This window comes from Triplophysa rosa, linkage group LG21 (assembly GCF_024868665.1).
Source record: "Triplophysa rosa linkage group LG21, Trosa_1v2, whole genome shotgun sequence".
In the NCBI taxonomy this organism is placed as follows: Eukaryota; Metazoa; Chordata; class Actinopteri; order Cypriniformes; family Nemacheilidae; genus Triplophysa; species Triplophysa rosa.
Window position 1 is genome coordinate 4357553 of NC_079910.1, and position 21054 is coordinate 4378606.

Sequence of the window (21054 nt, forward strand, 5' to 3'; positions counted from 1 at the left end):
CATGCAGCATCTGAAGCGGCATTTAAGGGAAGGTCACAGTCAGTCCAGACGCCCTGGAAGTTACACTTTAGCAAGGATGTCAACATATTATTCATGTAGCCTATATCGTTTACAGTATTTTTGATCTTTGCATTATAATGCGTAAATGCATAGGCAATCAATTATTGCACATATTATAGCTGTATTTAAAGGATCAAAATACATTGATAATGTAAACTTGTTTATGTGGTTCGCTTTAAGATGTATTAATCTGACCTAAAGAATTTTGATATGACCAAAGGGCAAAAAACGCAATGGCTAATTGTTGCCACCAGAGGACGCACTTTAACCTCGACTCATATATATCGAATAAAGCACTTCTGTCAGTGTGTTATCAGCTCATGGACAGAGATCAAGTAGACGTTGGTCACTATTTAACAATCCACTGATTTCAAGAGTGCCAGATCATTACAGAAAAAGATCTATGGATATTTGCTTATTTATTTATTGACTTAACAAAGTTCCACATGTCCAACTTGCTCATTAGACAGCAGCCAGTGTGCCAGGCTCACTTTTCGTCTCTTATCTGTCAAATGTCTTCCTCTCCTTCCCTTATCTCTTTCACTTCGTCCCTATGTTATTTACTCTCAAACAAAACACTTTTCTGAAAGTTAGTGAGCACTCCAGAAAAGGGTGCGATTGCAGGCTCATGAACAGTTTCCAGAATTCTGACTTTTCTAGCCCTGAAAACACACACGCACATAGAAAAACGCAAACTCAACCGACCCCCGATATGGACATCCAGTCCAAACCCTATCCTGCAAGTGATCTGGCAGCGCTTTTTGGTGCCGAGGGGCGATTGGGCTGTATTTTTGGAACAGCGTTGGGATCTGGTAGCCTTGTTGGGACTGCTAAAACATATCCAGCAGCACCAAGTGCAAAGAGGGGAGGCAGGGAGAGGGGAGAGGGGTCGAAGGCCATGAAAGACCACTGGCTCGACGATTCAAATAAATAGTTAACTGGGAAAAACATGTAACTTAAAAAAGCAATAATCCCTCTCCCAAGCAATTTAAACAACGACACGTTTTAAATGAAGTGTATTAATTTACGATACAATAATAATAACTAAAGCAAAAGAAGATTTTAACATTGTCAAGGATATACTTCTCAACAAACGATGCGCGAATACTACGCCTTTGTAAGTTCAACACAAGTGAAAGCTTTTTCAAATTACGCATTTATGGAAAAATATTTAATTCTCTATTATGATCTTAACGCAGGGGTTCAGTTCCTCTTTCTAAGTCGTCAGTGTTCATTTTTACATTTTAAATCGTAAAGTTCGTGGCAATTTCACTGAAGAGTGATGAGTGGAGGTCGCTTTGAATTTGATGATGGCGGAGCGTATTGTGGCGGATGGGAGGGAGGTAAAGCGCACGGGCACGGGATCTGTACCGGACCTAAAGGACAAGGAGAGTTCTCCGGATCCTGGAATTACGGGTTCGAGGTGGTGGGAGTCTACACCTGGCCGAGTGGAAACACCTTCGAGGGGTACTGGTCGCAGGGAAAACGCCACGGTTTAGGTGTGGAGACCAAGGGACATTGGGTTTACAAGGGAGAGTGGACCCACGGATTTAAAGGGAGGTACGGAACGCGTTTTAGCCAAGGCAGCGGTGCCAAATACGAGGGCACTTGGAATAACGGATTGCAGGACGGTTATGGCACGGAGACATATGCGGATGGCGGTAAGTCTGGAAAATTATCTTGAATAAGTGTTTTTCCAGCAGTGTGTGAACTCGCATTTTAAAACTTGGATTATGTGAGACTTAAAGCATGTTATTACGCACGCTTTAAGGATTCTTGTAAACGTGTCTTTTCTTTAGAAAATCGGTTTTTATTCAATGTAATTATCATTGATTCACGAGTGTACTTTAGTCGTGTAAATTTATGGCTTACAATCACGGAACCCTGGTGTTGCCACAGATGGTCTTTTGGGCACATGCCCATTGCTAAGCAACATTGGCCAGTGGAGGGTGGGTGGTTACAAATTCGTGCCCGGTTTCACAGACTAAAATGAATGTTTGACCTGTCTAAACTGAAAATAACTTGCCCTGACATATCTGAAAATATGTTTATGTTTTTTCTGCGGCATTTTTATAAAAGTGCCTTAAATATCCTAATTTAACTAAGGTCTAGTCCTGGTTTAAGCTAAGCCTTGTCTGTGAAACCGGGCCTAGGTGTCGCAAATCCTTTTCTTTTTGAATGTGTGAACGTAAAAGAACCCATTCACAAGTGGCAATTATGTCCTTAGTGTATCCTCATGCTTCCATTTCTCTTCAATTTCCAGACTTGCTTTTGTTCTTTCAGGCATTAAGTGTCAGTTTAGTCACTCTCTTGCGTTTCTTTCTAATACGCATTTTTTACATACAGATAAACATTAGCATGCAGAACTTCAAAAAGCAAACAAAACAATAAATCTGCCTGCGTCAGAATTCACATACTTTTATGTAACGCTTTTAAGTAACGCTGCCTTCATTTACTCATCCTCGAGTTGTTCCATATCTGATCTGTATATTTTTCCTACTATGGTAGTCAATGATGGCTAAGAATTGTTTGGTTACAAGCATTCTTCAAATATCTTTCTCTGTGTTTATCAGAACAAAGAAATTTATACAGATTTGGAACTCGAGGGTAAATAAATGATAACAGAAGTTGTATTTTTTGGTGAACTGTCTCTTTATGGGTGTGCCAATAGTGTATGTCTTCTGTATATTGTGTCTATTGACCTGGTAGCTGAGTCATCACAGTTAGCTATGTGATTAAGGCACAATAATAGCCGGCCTGTCCCTTAGGACTAATGGAGCTCAGACATGTGTTGCATGACAGGGCCGGACCCACAAGCCCCTATGACATAAATAACTGCACGTGGTTTATTTCCCCAGACAAAGATAAGAATAAGATGGTTTGCCAGTTGTACTGCCGTAAATACCACCATCTCACCATGTCTAAAGTTACATGTACAGTAAGTTTAAAAGTAGTTTAGAATTTTTTTAAAGGGCATTTGAGTAATGCAAGAAGAAGTGCTCTCGTGAACACACGCCATACACTGACAAGAAAGAGGAGAATATATTGATTAAAGTTGGTATTTTGGTTTGTTTTTCGCACATAAAGTATTCTCGTCGCTTCAAAAAATTCAACTGAGCCACTATGCGCGGACGGACCAATTTAACAATGTCTTTAGTACTTTTCTGGACCTTGGCAAAAACTGACACCATAATGTCTATGAGGAGGCCTGGAAATCTCTCGGATGTCACCTAAATATCTCTATTTGTGCTCCGAAGATGCCGGAAGTTCTCTAAACATGTTTAACGTCATGTGGGTGAGAAAAAAATCACACAAAGTTGATTTTTGGGTGAACTTCCACTTTAAGAGCTTGTTGCATCATGCAAGTTCCTGTTTACTAAACATCATTGTTTCTTATAAGTCATCTGCTGTCTTCAAATATTGGTTAATGTCTAACATACATTGGTTATTGTCTCTGCAGGAACCTTCCAGGGCCAGTTTACAGGTGGCATGCGACATGGCTACGGCGTACGCCAGAGCGTCCCTTACGGCATGGCCGCCGTGGTGCAGTCTCCTTTCCGAAACTCTCTAAGCTCCCTGAGAAGTGAACACAGCAATGGCACACTACTGCAACAGGACATACCGGTCATCACCACCACAAATGCATCCGGCCAGGAAGCCTTGGTCAACACGCCCCTTGGGCCATCCCGTGGTGGCTTTGCCCTCACCCTTCACGTTGACCCCGACGCTGTCAAGCCAAAGAAAAGAGGCCTGTTCCAGCGTGGCTCGCTGCTGGGCAAGCTGAAGAAATCTGACTCGAGAACATCTCTGTCCAGTCAGAAGAGCAAGATCAGCTTTTTACGCAGCGAGTCGGCCCTCAGTTCCGCCGCCAGCGATGCCAATTCAACCATTAGTCTGGGCGAAAGTGAAGGGGAGGGCGAGGGTCATGAGTTTCCCCCCGTTGAGTCGGATATCGACGCCACCACCACTGAAGTCTACATGGGCGAATGGAAGAATGACAAGCGCTCGGGTTATGGGATCAGCGAACGCTCGAGCGGGCTCAAATATGAGGGCGAGTGGATGAACAACCAGCGTCATGGGTATGGATGCACCACGTTCGCGGAGGGCGGAAAAGAAGAGGGCAAGTATGTTAACAACATGCTGGTGAAGTTGGTGAAGAAGAAGGTCATTCAGTTGAAGGGCACCAAGATAAAGCAGAAGGTGGAGCGAAGTCTGGAGGGAGCTCAGAGGGCGGCTGCCATAGCCAAGCAGAAGGCAGAAATCGCCAACTCAAGGTGAGGAGTAAATCTGTAGATTGGAATGGTCAAAGCTGGTTTGTTAACACTTGAGAGCAAGCTGCGTCTGTAACCGTAGATAGATGGACGTATGAATATCAAATGTTACTGTACTGTTGTGTAGACCCAAACATAATAATTGCAAAAGTAATACAATACAACAAGACTGTTGCTAACACAGTTACCATAGTTTTAAAACTTGTCATATTGAGTTAATACAACAAATAAAAACACAAACCTAGACATTCTCTCTTGTGAAAGGTTATCCCATTTCTTCAGGATTTTAAATCTCTACAATTTTTGCCACCAGAGGCTGCGCAATGTTGTACTATTCTGGAAAATTCATTGACAGCAAGAAATGTTGACCTTTCCAAGATGGCAGACATGTCAAATGTAGCATTTATGTGATATGTATTCATATCTGTATAAATCCTTTGACTCTGACCTCGTGTCAGAGGCTCAAGTATAAGTGATGTGAACTACACAACACTGTAATACTAAAAAGGATTTTGCTATTTATCTGACATTTTTGTTTAAAATGTACCTTACATGGCTCTTTACACACCCTCCAATGGAAGCTTAAACTGTTATGTGTGTCAAATGTTCCATCTGAGCTTTGTCTAGTTTGTAGAATGTTCTCATCCATTCAACACATACAGTACATTACCCAAAAGCAACTCTGGATATTTTTGTGCGTTTTCTTCTTCTAAACTAAACTACAGTTTGACTACTCCTGAGTTTGACTAAGTTGTAGAAATGTTCATTACCGTTAACCATTTAGCAACAGTTGGAAAAAGGAATTTGTGTTTCTGCTCTTTGTGTCTACTGTTGTGGTGTGTCGCAACTGTACTGTCATGTTTGTTGATGTTTTGGTGTTGATTTTTCTCTCTCCTCACTGTCTGGCTTGGTGTCAGGAGTTTTTTTGTCTTTATTTGTCTTAGCCCATAATGCTAAGATCAGATTTCTGTCTACAAAAAAATGTCTGGTTTTAGGTAAAACTTTTGAAATATGACATTGATGTGTTTAGGAACAATAGGCCCTTTATTTGAACAACGTTTATGCAACCCTCCAAATGTATGCTACTTTTTTGTTATGCTGATGTTTTGGTTATTTATTTGGGATGAGAACAATGAAGCCTTTTTCAAGGTTATCATGTGCAATCTGATTTAAGTCCGCTGTCAGGATGTCATCTTTAATAACGCACAAAATCATTTTAATGGGACGAGCACCAACACATCGGCGTGCGTCTAATGCCTGAGAGAACCCAGGGCTGTTTGTCTTTGGTTTGTGCATCTCCTTACAAGGAGGAAAGATTTTATCAAAGTCACCGCACCTGAAATTGCCCCGCTGTTTATACGAGTGAGCATACAAAGGATAAACTGCAGATGCTGTCAGGAGCGTGTGGAAATCTAAATATTTTTTCATGGAGGCAAGCAGTATTATTAGCGTCAGTGTCTTAGACTCTTCTTCATGATATGTGGAGCCGGGACCAGCCATAAAGACGCCATGAATAGAAAAGACATTCGTGGCATGTGCTCTTCTAAGAGTCTGTTTGTTTTTGCATTTGGAAGAACATTCTGGAGACTAACAGTGAGGTGGCATGATGTTGATTTTTCACACCACGTCTCTGCTCTGGCTGGCAAATCCATGTTGTGTTGACATTAGTTTTTTGGCGATTCAGTAAGGCCTGATGTGAAATTTGGTTTGCAGGGTATTCTTAACATGATTGCGCAAAACGTGTCTTTTTCACCTTCACCGAAGTTTAACGTGTAATCCAAGAGTCTTTTGTTCATCTCACATTATTGTTAGTACGGTATGCCAGGAATGTGCATTGATGCTGGATAATAGTTGTCATAATAACAAAACTACAGAACAAACATGATATATAATATTTTATGAATTTTGAGATTGACATTTTGTATGCAAAACTGTACCACGGTTTTACTGTAATGGTGCTTGAGGTTACATTTACCTTACATAATGTGAAACCCCCTGTCTGTACCTTAATGGCCTCCCGTTCCCAGTTCCACCAATGTGGTGAGATCAAAGTTAAAAATAGTGGACGGCGTGCGGTTTGTTCATTGGGGTCCAGAAGCAGGTTAACTTCTTTGCTCTATCATGGTGTATTTAGAACCGCAGAGGGTCCTGTGTGGAAGTCGAGGCTCCTCGGGGGCCGCGGCACTGGGTGTAAATGACGCACTTGGGTCTGGTGTCAGAAAGGAGGCCTGCCTAAAAAAGGACAGGCACTGTTGCTATATCACAATCACAGAGGAATGCGACAGCTGATAGGTCCCTTCTGTCCTCAGCTTCTTAGACAGTAACACAGACATGCCTCATTCTTCAGTTTAAAAACTCGCTAGATGACGAAACATGGCTGGATTAGATACATATCTGTGCATGATTTTATTTAGTATTGACTTCAATAAGAAAATCAATACTGTTGGTGAGAAGCAGACTTAAAGAGTAACATATTCTGCTATAAGTATTAGTAATTTGATTGCTTTTCTTAAAAAATGTAAAATAAAAATGAATCATGGTTATTTTAATCTTTTTTTGGATGTTGTTTGTTTTATAGGTTTAACAAAACAAAATCTTTTCCCCTAAAATCTGTAAGATGCTTTACCATTATTGCATTATGTAATAATTGATATGAGTAAACCCTCCGGTTTTCATTTGAGCTTGTCTGGGTAATGAACTTTGACTGAGATGTGCGTCAGCAATGGTGTCAGATCATTTTGAGGATATAAATATTGTCCAGCCGCAAATAAGTGAGAAGGTATATAAGTGTACAACACCCTTGCGTAGTTTTTCAGCTCAGGCATTCAACACTGAGAGCAAATGGTAGCCAGTTGCATAAAGCGATTAGAACGCGATTTTGAAGAAGCATGCTTTCTATGTGTTTTTATATGGATTTACATGGGGATTTTGACATAAAGATGAAGTTAATGCTTTAGATTAGAGAAGTGGTTCTCAAACTGGGGCCTCGCCATCTATTTTGTGGCATTTTGTGAATTATAGAAATCTATCATACATTTTATGCAATCAAACGTCAGAAAAATGAGACTGCCAACCAAAAGAATTGATGTTACAGAATTGTATAACTAAAAATGTTTTTTGTTTAATTAAAATTCCAAGTTTAAGATTAGAAGTCTTTATTTTGGGGGATGCAAAGCGGTTCACCCTACACAAAGAGGGCCTTACAACAGTTTGAGAACCACCACACTGGTGGTGTGTGAAAGTGGCCAACATTGTGTAGGTTTATCTAGTAAAAAAGATAAGACATGTCAGTGGGTGGATTCAGGTTAAAGGAGCAATGTGAAGCTTTTAGCGGCATCTAGCGGTGAGGTTGCAAATTGCAGCCAACGTCTCACTGCACCCCTCCCTTTCGAAGCACCAAGGCAACTGAAACAGGACAAAGATGTCGGCACGTTTTTCGCTTCTTTGCTTAATGAGATAACATATTTACGAAACGCGTTCTGTAGAGCAGTTTGTCCATTTAGAGCTACTGTAGAAACAACATGGTGAACTTCATGCATGGGGACCCGCGGTGTATGTAGATATACAGTAACTCATTCTAAGGTAATAAAAACAAAACGCTTCATTATGTAAGGTCTTTATACACATCTGAAGACATAGTTATGTATATTATATTGCATTACTCTCAGTAGATCCTCCAAAAAATTACACACTGGACCTTTAAACAATATCTTGTATTATCATTCAAGGTACAGCTTCGGTGCGGTCAGTGATGTGATTCTGCTCAGCTTGATTTAATGTTAAAGACTGTGCAAACAGATTATAGCAGTCACATAATGTTTACTTTCATTTGGGGAGGGAACAAATATGCTGTTTTTTGTGAAGAGAGAGTCGCGTCAACTCCGTTGACTCCAATGGAACAGTTTTTTCACAGCAATGGCGGTTCATGGAGGCTCTCAATAGTTCCTCAAAGTTACTAGTAACGCATACCTTTACTGAGGTAAACAAGTCATTTAATGAATAAAAAATGAAAGAAATTTTAAAGAGCATTTAAAGAGAAAACATAACTTACAGGAACGATCTGAAGGCTCCATTAATTACGTGACACGCAAAAATTTTGAACTTCCGTTGGCGCAACTCTCTCTCTCAAAGGCCCCGGTTGTGAACTTAGCCAGTGATTTACAAGATATCTGTCTTCCCCCATTCAAGGAGATAGGACTTGGTCTTGTATGACTGAAATAGCTGCCTAGACTAGAGGCATTGCAGAGATGTCCACTGAGTGTCTGAAAGATTTTGAGGGTACATAATAGAACAAAATATATGTTCTACTTTTTCTAGTCTACTACTATAATACTAAAGTATATTACTATTATACTAAATATACTGTATATTGTTAGATGTTTTTGATGGTTGTGCACATTATACTTGCAAGTCAAAACGACTGATTTTCATGTATGAATTTGTAACTCTCTTATCTAGTCTTTCGATCACATAATTTTCGCTCTGCAGTAAATCGAGATGTGTATTAGATTAGGTTCTGCACGAATAAAGCAACGCACGGCAACAGTCTGTCTAGTGAATGCTATCCATCAAAAAAAAAGAATACTAACGGTATAGAGTATAGACCGATACATCTGTGCACATAACTAGGCTTCACAATTTATTCCAAGCTTATTTTTAGATATTGATATTTAATATTGATAGTAGTAACTTGTGAGTGCTTTTAATCAATTAAATCAAAATCTTTGTTTGCTGATTTGGGTATAGCAAAGTGTTTCACATTTATAATACTGACTATACAGTACTTGCTTGTCTAGACTGTAAGCTAGTTGTGGATGCACCTGTTTGATTCAACACTCGTTCCTTTGAGAACCACGTTCAGTACAGTGTCTGTAAGTGGTCACGCTATTTTAGACGCAGGGTAACATTACATTACAGTATGGAAAATAACACCGGGTAAATACCGGTGCACCGAAAAATAAATAGGGGGTTTCTCTTATATATTCGTTGAATGAGCAAATGTGTGAACATCACAATACACAGAAATCGTTTTTTGTTACATAGACAATAATTTTAATCATTTATGGCAGTTATTTTTTTGTGCCATATCTGGAAAGATATGGGTAAATATGAAGAAACGGCTAATATTTATTGATCTGCTGTGTGGTTTTGTACTGAGGTACTTTTTCTTTGGCATCAACAGCATATGACATACATAATTTACCATAGCTCGTGAATAATTTTGTACTTGTAAATGCATGCAGTGTGTGCGGTAGAGAATATAGCGTGGCTTTCCTTAAAGTGGCAATGTGTCCTAGCACAGCAGTATTCGTATCTCTCTGTGAGGTGCTGGGTGTTAAAAGAGCGATTTATTTTAGTTCCTGCTCAATGGGAGAAGAGGACACCCTCTTCTGCTTTAAATAACTCCAGGCCATACGACCCTCGCCACACGTCTTCCTCCAGGAGTTGTTTCAAACAAACTGCAAGTAACAAACTCCTTGGTTCGGTGCTTGGTTTCTCTTGAATGTTTTCATGTCTTTCCAGTACTGGAATGGTTAATGCATAGGCTTCTTCGAGGGGATATTAATGTTGCTTTCGTTTAGTGCAGACAACTGCTAACCCCTCTCTCCAAATAAAGACGAGGCAGGAATGTCTCAAAGTGCTCTGGGAAACATTATTCCAGATGCCATAAAGCAAATACTCTGATGTCTTATATCGAATCAACAATACAGTTGGACTGCGTCAGACCTGCTGGTGTCTTTGTCATCATGGGACATTATTGTTGTCACTAAATCAAATGTCAGAAATAAACACAGCTTTCTGTTCTTAGCGTGGCACTGAAGCGCTGCCAGAATGGGTTATGTTTGTATCTGTTGTTGGTCACATTACATGTTTCTTGATTTCTATTTTGGTTTTATTGATGCTACATGAACTGGTATAAAACCTCAATCACAGAGCGTGGTGCTGGCAACCCCAGTGTCATGGGTTCAAAGACTTTTTGGAACTGTTGGTCTTTTTTCCTACGCACCTATCCATTAACTACAGGTGTGCAAGATTAACTGTTAATTTACTAATTCAATATATACCATGATTGTATTATATACAATTTTTGTACTTTTGTACGTCACATATAAAAGTGTAGACCGAGATTTATATGAACGTGTCTTTCAAGTTTGTTTAAATTCTTAGGAAAACATAATTTGTCAATGCGCTCCTATCCTAGTTAAATGTGAGAAATCATTAAGTCATTCGTAGTGACGAACTTCCGATGTTGTCAGAAGTCGGGATATCAGTTTCCGGATTAATTTCTAAAACGACTTAACATACCCAAACGGGGAAACAACATTTCTGTCAAAATGTACTTTTAATAAACACTAGCCACTAAAAAAACGAGCTCTTATTCCATGGATAAAGTGAATAATCTCACGTTGAGCATTTTCTCCCACATGAGTCCATTAGGCTATACTGTAAGGAAGAGAAGGCTTTACGTTCCTGAACAACGACAAATTATTTTTTTTATCACCGATAACAAACATAAGCATGATATCAGAAAAATGTCATGTTCTCAGTTTGAAATCTTAAAAAAGATTGACTTTGGATTGCAGACTTGGCAACACTGAGCTCAGTTAGGGGTATTGTTGAAGCAGGACACTTGAGCAGAAATTTCCATTTGCTGTCCATTTAATCTCATTTATGTCTACAAGAAATATTAAAGAGATGGGTTTGATTAAAAAACCAGTTTAGATCTGCAGGCACATTACATTTACTCAAAACTACAAAATGAACCATATTTTCACAGTATTTGAGTAAATATCAACATTGAGAATAACTATACATGACTTTATCTCATTTCACAGAACGGCTCATGCCAAAACCAAAGGAGACGCCGCAGAACAATCCGCGCAAGCAGCCAACAACGAATCTAGCATTGCCCGCGTGGTTGCCAGAGAGCTTTCTCCATCTTTTTATCAACCAGGTAGGTAGAAGACTCTTAGTGTAGCAGGTACAAACGTTGATCCAGGAGAAAGGTCAGATTTACAGTACGGCAGCTGAACAGACACTGCTGTTTATGGCCTCATAGCTTGTGCTCCCACAGGCCGCATGTAAACATCGTGTCCCGTAGCGGTTCACTGTGTTACTGGGTCTTTTTCAAATTAAAGGCACTGCTAAGCTCTTGACAGGTTTATTTTGGCTTAATCGAGTGTCTGTAACAGGTTATGAAACTGCTTTTTTGCAGGGACAGCACCAACCCGGCAATTGAAAAATAATTTTCAATCTCCAAATTGTTCAGTTGTCAGCAGCCGTATGTCGTTCACATTCCTGGTAAAATAAAATAGATGTGATAAGGTGACAGATTCAGACAGACAGATGACAAATTTAAGTACAAACCTTCAATTACATTTCTGCATGCACTAATAATATCTCATTATTGTCAGCATTTAAAGAATTTTAACAAAAACCTTAAATAAAATAATGTAGTGCAAAATGCCTTTAATAGCTCACATCTGCTGTGACGTAAAATATATTTTTTAATTTTTTATCATGTTTGAGCATTTAATCGGAGACACATCATATTAAAGCCAATAGGAACTTCAGAATAACACAGGTGTATTGAGCTTGTATTCTAATGCATGTGTCACATCGTGTCTCAGGTCCAGAGTATCTGAAAAAGCGAGCCCTGCAGGAAGTGGCCGAGAGTAATGAAAACGCTGACACAGGGATGCACGAGCCCTTGTCAGCCGAAGATTCCGCACCAACACCCCCGGACAGCCCATTCATGGATAAGAATGAAAGCCTGAGACCAGGCTCCGCCCCTGCGCGCACCCCCTCGCCGACTCCCGCCATCGTCCCTCAGGCCTCCAGCAAGGAAGCTCCAAACCTACTGAGTCCTGGTAGCTGGAACGGAGACAAGACCAGCAGAGGCAGCAGTCGAACAGGTAGCAGGCCGAGCAGCAGACCCAGCACACCGTCCTCCAACCATGCCGCTCCACCTGCCCTCGCCCCCGAGGACCGGGTCCCGTCCCGTCCCCCCAGCCGCCAGAGCACCAAAGCCGAGCAGGGATCCGACATGGAAATCAAAGCCCTGCAGAAACTGAAGATGGAGTCAAAAGCGGCGGAAGCCGCCCCTGCCGCCACACCGGTAAGAACCAGCCTCGTCGTTTCTACCAACGACGAAGAACCGCCTCGCCCCGCCTCCAAGCCACCGCCTAAAGCGGTCACTCCTGAGATGAAGCCAACTGAAGTCAAAAGCAGGGCTGAAACAAAGGAGCTCGTATATGAGCTTCCGGCCTCTGTGATGGAAAGCAAGCCACAGTCCAGGACAGAGGTCAGGGAGGAGAAGAAAGCAACCAACAAATTAGAGTCGAAACCTTCACCGAAACGAGAACCAAGCCCTGCCCCTAAAGCTGCTCCGAAGCCTGAGCCCAAGCCAGAGCCTAAACCAGAATCTAAACCTGTTCTCAAGCCGGTTGCGAAACCAGTTGGCAAGGTGGAGGCCAGGAATGAAATGAGGCAGAGGTCAATGGTGAAAGCCCCCAGTGAAACGACACAGGAGTCGATGGAGCTGGATGAGGTATGGCAAACAAGTCGAAATGCTTTAGTATTATTTGGGGTTACAAATGAGGTCTCATGTGGGTATTTAAAGTGTCCATGGACATGGAGGGTAGTTCAGTCCTGACTACAAACATGTTCTGAATTTTTATCATATTGGTAAAAAAATCACACTGTTCATCCAGATAAAAATGTTTCTCTTTAGATTTCTTTCAAATGATAGCGTCCATATTTTTAATATTTTTATTCATTGCCCATTTAAAGGGATAGTCCTCCCAAAAATGAAAATTTTGTCAACATTTACTCACCCTCTTGTCATTTTAAACCTGTGTGACTTTCTTCTGCAGAACACAAAGAAGATATTTTAAAGAATGTTGGTAAACGGCACCCATTCACTTGCATTGGTTTTGTGTCCATACATAGAAGTGAATAGGTGCCATCGCTGTTTGGTTACCATCATTCTTCAAAATATCTTCTTTTGTGTTCTGCGGAAGAAAGAAAGTCATACAGGTTTGAAATGACAAGAGGGTGAGTAAATGATGATAGAATATTGCATATTCACTCCATGCCCCGTTTAAAGTCTGAAACATTAAATTATGATTCACACTCAACTATATCCCTTTAAGACTCATAATCTATACATTTATATTACGGTATATACAAACTTAGAATGTGCATCTTTGAAATAACCATGGTGCAATTTGCTTTCATTAATGACTGAATGTCGATTCAGCGTACAATGGCCATTCTGTGTTAGCATCAGCTGTCCTCCCAACGGGCCGTGTTATGAGAGAACCCATTCTTCTTAACTGAAAAGCAGACTGGAACATGTCTGCTCTGGCAACCACAGCTGAGAACGACAGATTGTGTTTCTTGACATTCAGCCCTGGCTCTAGTCCGTCGGCCGCATTTTTCACAATCTATGCAAGGCTGAGCCTCAAAATGACAAATTCTCACCTTGAGAAAGTCCGTTGTGTTCCTTAGAAACCCAATATCGCTTTGCATCGCAGTGACATCTTGTGGCTAAGCATACATTCTGGTCAGCTGTTGTCCGTATAGAACACTCAGTGTGCACATAAAATCAGGGTGATCTTACAGCGATTGGTTTAAACAGGTTTTTGTTTTACTATAAATGTTTATTATCAGTCATTTCTACAGTATTATTTATGATACTTGAAATAAAGAACACTAACAGACATTTTTTTCTCAGGGGCCGAACACGATTATGATCTGCATGGTTATATTCCTGAACATTGGTTTGGCCATTTTGTTTGTTCACATTTTGTCTTGAGGCAACAAAGCCTAAGGTAAGCTTCGTTCCTCACATTTAAGCAGTACAACAATAATATAGGTACATGTATTTTGGAAAAGTTCTAAATATATATATATATATTAGAATGGTGTCTCGATTTTTTCCACAGCTTTAGAAATGTTCAATGCACTGATAGACCCTCCGATTTCATTCTAAGAATAATGCTTAAAAAATAGTGTTGTCTGATCTACCTTGTGACTTTATGGGTATCATTACACCTTTTTCCAGCCAAAACCACCCAGGTGAAAGAATGTAGCGTGTGGAGCTGTGAGGATGCGGCGCGCTGCATTAGCAGCTCTGTTGTTGTGATATCGAGTTTCAGAAAGGCCCTCCTGAGCTGCTCTAAAGATGGCCGCCATCTGCAGTTGGACTGAGTTGTGCGTCTCCGTGTCTGACCGTGAGAGAGAAAAGCATTTGTACACATTTGCTTCGAAGGACACCGCTGCATTTAACAGTTCTGTGGAAGTCCAACTCCATTTGCTTGTCGGTAGAGAAACATAAAATTAAGGAATAATCTGTTGTAAGGGCTACTTTGTATTGTGTACATTTTAAAAATCGCATATCTAATAGGATTTCACTTGGCATTTAATATTCATATTTGGAGAATAAACATAAATACAGTTATGACATAAAATGGGTCAATCCTGTTTTTTATCCTTGAATTTTAGTGTAAAACTTGCCAGTACACCATTATACCAACGTTTCATACTGTTTGGTTTTGAAATTCTATATGGAAATGCACATTTGATAAAATGTCTTAAAATCCCCCCTCCATAATAAAGAGCAACATGACTGTAAAATAAAAGTGTACCATTAAAACCTGCAAGTATTTTCACAGTGAAAGAACAAATAGTTGTACAGTATTCATTGATATGGATACTTTGATCAACTTTGCTTATGAACTATATCATGAAATGCTTACAAAAATGCTGTGGGAAAGTTCTACTGAAAGAAAGGTATAATTAAGACAAACACCATGAAGGTATCATACTTTCTGCAACCGTCCTCTACAGATCTAATGGGTCTCCAATAGTTGGTCTGAGACGTTGAACAAGCATCTAAAAAATACAACCTTTTACTGAATGGAACATGACAAAGTGTGTTACTGTGAATTTGTGACACTTGTAAAGATGGTGTCAGTTTGTGCTTGAAGTTCTTCCGCATTTTTCTGCCTGTATTAGAAATAAAATAGTATGCAACAATGTTTAAACCGGGCTGTGCAACAAACTCAGTGAAAATGTATGTGTCCTAAATTTTATATGCATGTGCGCACATTTGTGTTTTTGTACATTTCTTAATTATTAACTTTCCATCAGCACATTTGTTCTGGAAATGCAAATTTCATAGTTTTATATTGTAGTTTAACCAACACAGAATAGCAAATAATACATCGCACGTGTGAAGAGATTATATTTAATGAAACTCGAGGTCTTACAGATAGTAAGAACTCTCCAACAAAATGTTATTTGTTTAATAAATAAAGGGATATAAATGTATCTATCTAAACTCAGTATTAGGTCAAATCTTTTTTGTTTATTCTATAGAGCTCAAGTTACAAATATAGGTTTTTCGATTAAACATCCCCAGCGAAATATACGTTGCTGTACAGTATGTACTAGCTTTAATATCATTAGACTGTTTTAGTGTTATTTTATTCATATTGTTTCAAGATGTTCTAACAAAAAGCTCATGTATAAAGTAAAAAGAGAATTGTAGACGCACAATCATATTGCAATAACCATTTCACTTCAAACATCAAATTCAAATAAATGTTTTTCATCTGCAAAGCCGTCATTTTCTTGACTTTTCTTTTTTTACAACTTGACATTGTTTCAACGCATCTCTGAATTGTCTGCAGTTTGAATTTTCCTTTTGACCATTCAAACCCTTGAGACTTGACTACCGTCAACGTTGTATCTTCTTATATCCAAGGAGAGGCAAACAAGGGAGAACAAAGAATATATATTTAAACTCCACCTGTCCAATAGTTTGACATATCCTCCCCTGACAGGGTCTGAATGCCAAGACCAATTTTAGATTAGGGTGGTGGACTGGTCACTCTTCACGTCTCTTACCCTGGAACAAGGTAAGTACATTTCCCATTCACTTGGATAAACCTAGTGCTCTTTTGCCAAGACTGTAGTATTAACTGTTTGCCTAAACAGTAGTATTAAGTAATGTTATAAGCAATAGACAGCCTACACCAGAGACTGGATGAGAACTGACATTTACACTGCAACACTGCCCCCTGCATGAAACACTTCAAAACAGACAAAACTGAACTGTGATGTGGGGCATTTCCAAGCTTAACTATTTTAAACAGTTAATGAAATAATATTTCTAGGTTAGACTCCTGTATGAGCCTAGAAACAATTAGGGAACAACAAATGTTAAATAAATACCTAAAACTAGAGGCCAGTTGCATATTCACTCCATGTCCCATTTGAAGTCTGAAATCTTAAATTATGATTCACACTCAAAATTCTTGTGTTTCAATTACATACAACTAGTATTGAACGAGTTGGGCAAAGTTTTGCTTGAGTAGTCTGTTGTCTTCAATCCAATCATTGGGTTTTTAGTCATATTATAGTGATAATTCTCCTAAAACCAAAGTAATGACAACAAGACACATTACAAGCTTAATTTATTAGGATTTAAGTGGAATTGACCTTTTAGTTAAGTTCAGAACTGAAAGGAGAGTAAAGAACATACAAAAGTGAAAGACAGGAAACATTAAGAAGCAAAAGAAGAAAACCTAATATTCTTCCCCCTCATCCTCCCCTTCCACAGTATCAGCGCCAACCTCCTCATAATCTTTCTCCAGGGCAGCCATGTCCTCTCTGGCCTCTGAGAACTCGCCCTCCTCCATACCCTCGCCCACATACCAGTGCACAAAGGCACGCTTAGCGTACATCAGATCAAACTTATGGTCGAGACGGGCCCAGGCCTCAGCGATAGCTGTGGTGTTGCTCAGCATGCACACGGCCCTCTGAACCTTGGCCAGGTCACCACCTGGAACCACAGTGGGGGGCTGGTAGTTGATACCAACTTTAAAACCAGTGGGGCACCAGTCCACAAACTGGATGGTGCGCTTGGTCTTGATGGTGGCAATTGCAGCATTCACATCTTTGGGCACCACGTCACCACGGTACAGCAGACAGCAAGCCATGTACTTGCCGTGACGTGGGTCACATTTCACCATCTGATTGGCTGGCTCGAAGCAAGCGTTGGTGATTTCAGACACAGAGAGCTGCTCATGGTAAGCCTTCTCTGCTGAGATCACTGGGGCATATGTAGCCAATGGGAAGTGGATACGAGGGTAGGGCACCAAGTTGGTCTGGAACTCAGTAAGATCGACATTGAGGGCACCATCAAACCTGAGAGAGGCCGTGATGGAGGACACAATCTGACTGATCAACCTGTTGAGGTTGGTGTAAGAAGGACGCTCGATGTCGAGGTTCCTACGGCAGATATCGTAAATGGCCTCATTGTCTACCATGAAGGCACAGTCAGAGTGCTCTAGGGTGGTGTGGGTGGTCAGAATGGAGTTGTAGGGCTCTACCACAGCAGTAGAGACTTGAGGGGCAGGGTAGATGGAGAACTCAAGCTTGGACTTCTTGCCATAGTCAACAGACAGACGCTCCATCAGCAGAGAGGTGAAGCCGGAACCGGTTCCACCACCAAAGCTGTGGAAGACCAAGAAACCCTGGAGGCCTGTGCACTGGTCAGCCTGCAAGAGATCAATTGGATCATCAATCCAAAAATGTATATACATTTATTTTTAAATATATTATTTCATTAATATATAGGCACTGCTTGCTACTGCTACCTACCAGTTTGCGAATCCTGTCCAGCACCAGATCAATGATTTCTTTGCCGATGGTGTAGTGACCTCGAGCGTAGTTGTTAGCAGCATCTTCTTTTCCTGTGATGAGCTGCTCGGGGTGGAACAGCTGACGGTAAGTTCCAGTACGTACCTCGTCTGGATGAACGGATCATAAAAAATGTTCAGATAAACTGACCTCAGTGATAGAACTTAAATGATATTAGAAATAAAATTAAATGCAGTGCTCTTACCAATGACAGTGGGCTCCAGATCCACAAACACAGCCCTGGGAACGTGCTTTCCTGCTCCGGTCTCACTGAAGAATGTGTTGAAAGAATCATCACCTCTACCAATGGTCTTGTCACTGGGCATCTGCCCATCCGGCTGAATGCCGTGCTCAAGACAATAGAGCTCCCAGCATGCATTGCCGATCTGGACACCAGCCTGACCAACGTGGACTGAGATACACTCACGCTGTGGAGAAAAAGGGCACAGCTTTAAATCAAAAAGCACTCGCACTAGAAAGAGATGAAAAGATTTACACAATACTTATTTGTACTGTATTTACACAATGATGACTAATGTCTTACCCGTGCAAATGATTAAGCTCTACAAAGCTAACAACAGGCTCTTTGAAGTGCATGTCATTATGTACATTTATAAAAAAATAAAAAAACACACACCTTTTGTATTAAGGAAGCAGGCATAGAAAAATGTCTTTGATGCAAATCAGAAACTGCTGTAGATGCAAAAACCCTGACCACACAAACAGCTGATGAAACAGATCAGGCCTTATTTCAAAGGGGCGCCTCTATTCTATCGTTTCACTAATGCATTGAATTGTAAAACCAGGCGCACACAGGCAGTGTAACATGATGTTATCTGTCATTAAAATAAGATCCCCGATTACTCCTAAAAACGAATTTCTTGTTATACACTTAAGTTAAGGTGAAACATAACCACACTTGTTCATGACAGGTTTTGTAAGGTACACTGTTAAACTTATTAATTACCAGTCCGAACAAAGTGATGACATGAGTCTTAAAATGAGGAGGTTGGGTAGGGTGCATCAAAGCCAAGTTCAACTGATTATCCAAACCTGAATTGGTAAAAAATATATCTCGCAGCTTTAGACTGGTCACACTAATGGACAAACTGACCAGACCCATGCTAAGTCATGAGGAACATGTTAAGCCCACTTAAACCATATGACACAACAGCGCAAGAATTTCGAGAGAATTTCATCAAGTTTCACCCGACCCCACGTGCGCCTGACTCACTTCCGGTGCCGGACTCACTTCTGGCGCATCACGATAGAGAAGTGACTTCGCATAATCGTTGGAACAAAGGAGGATATTTCTACAGTTGCACATCCTCTTCACGTTAGACGTTTGCGTTTTATCTATATTTTTCGATCGAGGAAAAAAACGGGATATTTTCCACAAGCTTCGTCTATATTTCCTTTTAATGATGAGACTTTTTTCCCCTTAAATGTTTAACCGGCAAAACTCGTAAAAGCAGTCATTTGTGAAAATAATGATAAAAATCAAGTCACGAGTTACAGTGTCTAGCCAACTGAAAATAATGACATCAAGCTGTTTTATATTTAAACGTACAAAAACAAAATACCACTTATAGTAATTAAATATTGGTAAAATACTGAACTTAAAAAGCAGTTAAAAACATTTTTCTTAATAACGACAGCTCATGACATCACTTTTAAAAGCTAACGTTACATAAATAACTAAGACAGATTTCTTACCATTTTCAAGATTGGAGTATTGGCTCAAGGAAGAAGATAAAATAGGTTTTCTGTTATGAATACTCTCACAGGTTGACTTTTATGAGTCGGATGAGAGAAAGAAGTACCCAAAAAATGTGGGGTGGGAGTATTTGTACCGTTCCAGTCTGTCGTCACTAGGCGGAGCGCGTGAAGGGACGTTTTGCTTCCCGTCGCATGTCTATTGGTCCATTTGCGATTTTGCACCTCCCCATTGGCAGATTCTGCCTTTTGAAAGATAACCTCATTTGTGAAGATTGTAAGAGGAGGGACGAAGCTGAGTAAAAACGGTTGTTAGTCATATGACAATTTAACTATGATTAAAATTCATGAAAATTGAGATAATGGGTTTCTTTTGTTGTTCTTTTACGGCCAATTAAAAGTCTTTTTTGTCTTTAATGTGTATAATGTTGGGTGTGATGCACTTTACAATTACAAGCATTTAGCAATCTTTTTAACCGTTCTATTAAAATACATTTATTGTACAGTATTTGTTAAGCAAGTCTTTATATCATTTAGTAACATAAAAAAATATTTTTTACAAGCATTGATGTCATTACTTACACATTTGGTGTGAGAACACTGTGACAGCCTGTAAATTTAATCTTCATAAATAAATAATATATGTGCCACCCCTATATTTTTCTTGTGAAAAAGGTAACATAACGATTCTTTCATAACATTTGCATGAAATGTTATATCTATGTACCACACGCTTACAAAGACTGTATTGTTCAAATGAAATGTTACGGTAGAGATCTTATCTGTTTTACACGAAATCATCATCAGGCTACATTGTAACTTTTATTATTAAATGCTTTTATTACATATGGTTGTCATTTACTATAAGAAAGCTTAAAATGTCATTTTATTTTTAAGACTAATGTTATAAAATGATTGGTTTGTTTATAAAACATCTTACCTTTAATTTTTCTGGTGTTTAAAACAACATTGTTTATACAGGCAAAATGAAACATTAAGTATATATAACCTAGAGCAGGGGTCTCCAACCTTTTTGTAAGCGAGGGCCACCTGAAGAGATAGAATCATCTAGAGGGCTACTTGCTGATAAAATACCTTCAAACTTTAAATATGTGACCCTGGACGACAAAACCAGTCTTAAGGGTCAATTTTTCAAAATTGAGATTTTTACATCATCTGAAAGCTGAAGAAATAAGCTTTCTATTGATATATGGTTTGTTAGGATAGGATACTATCTGGCGGAACAACAACTATTTACAAAGCTGGAATCTGAGGGTGCAAAAAATCAAAATAT

The 21054-nt window shown here is 39.8% G+C and overlaps 2 protein-coding genes across 2 annotated transcripts; one reads left to right on the forward strand and one right to left on the reverse strand.

Annotated features, from left to right (window-relative positions):
• The first annotated feature begins 888 nt into the window (after positions 1 to 888).
• jph2 (junctophilin 2) lies at positions 889 to 16927 on the forward strand. The gene is made up of 7 exons (XM_057319871.1): positions 889 to 1177; positions 1260 to 1721; positions 3521 to 4334; positions 11168 to 11286; positions 11963 to 12882; positions 14071 to 14167; positions 14401 to 16927. The coding sequence occupies exons 2-6, from the start codon at positions 1343 to 1345 to the stop codon at positions 14149 to 14151; spliced, it is 2313 nt and encodes a 770-aa protein (XP_057175854.1). The 5' UTR covers positions 889 to 1177; positions 1260 to 1342; the 3' UTR covers positions 14152 to 14167; positions 14401 to 16927.
• Positions 16800 to 19887, reverse strand: LOC130545410 (tubulin alpha-1C chain). Its single transcript, XM_057319873.1, has 4 exons — positions 19761 to 19887; positions 18250 to 18472; positions 18006 to 18154; positions 16800 to 17902 (listed from the first exon to the last, which is right to left on the reverse strand). Exons 1-4 carry the CDS (start codon positions 19761 to 19763, stop codon positions 16928 to 16930), a joined length of 1350 nt encoding a protein of 449 aa, XP_057175856.1. The 5' UTR covers positions 19764 to 19887; the 3' UTR covers positions 16800 to 16927.
• Between the last annotated feature and the right edge of the window lie 1167 nt (positions 19888 to 21054).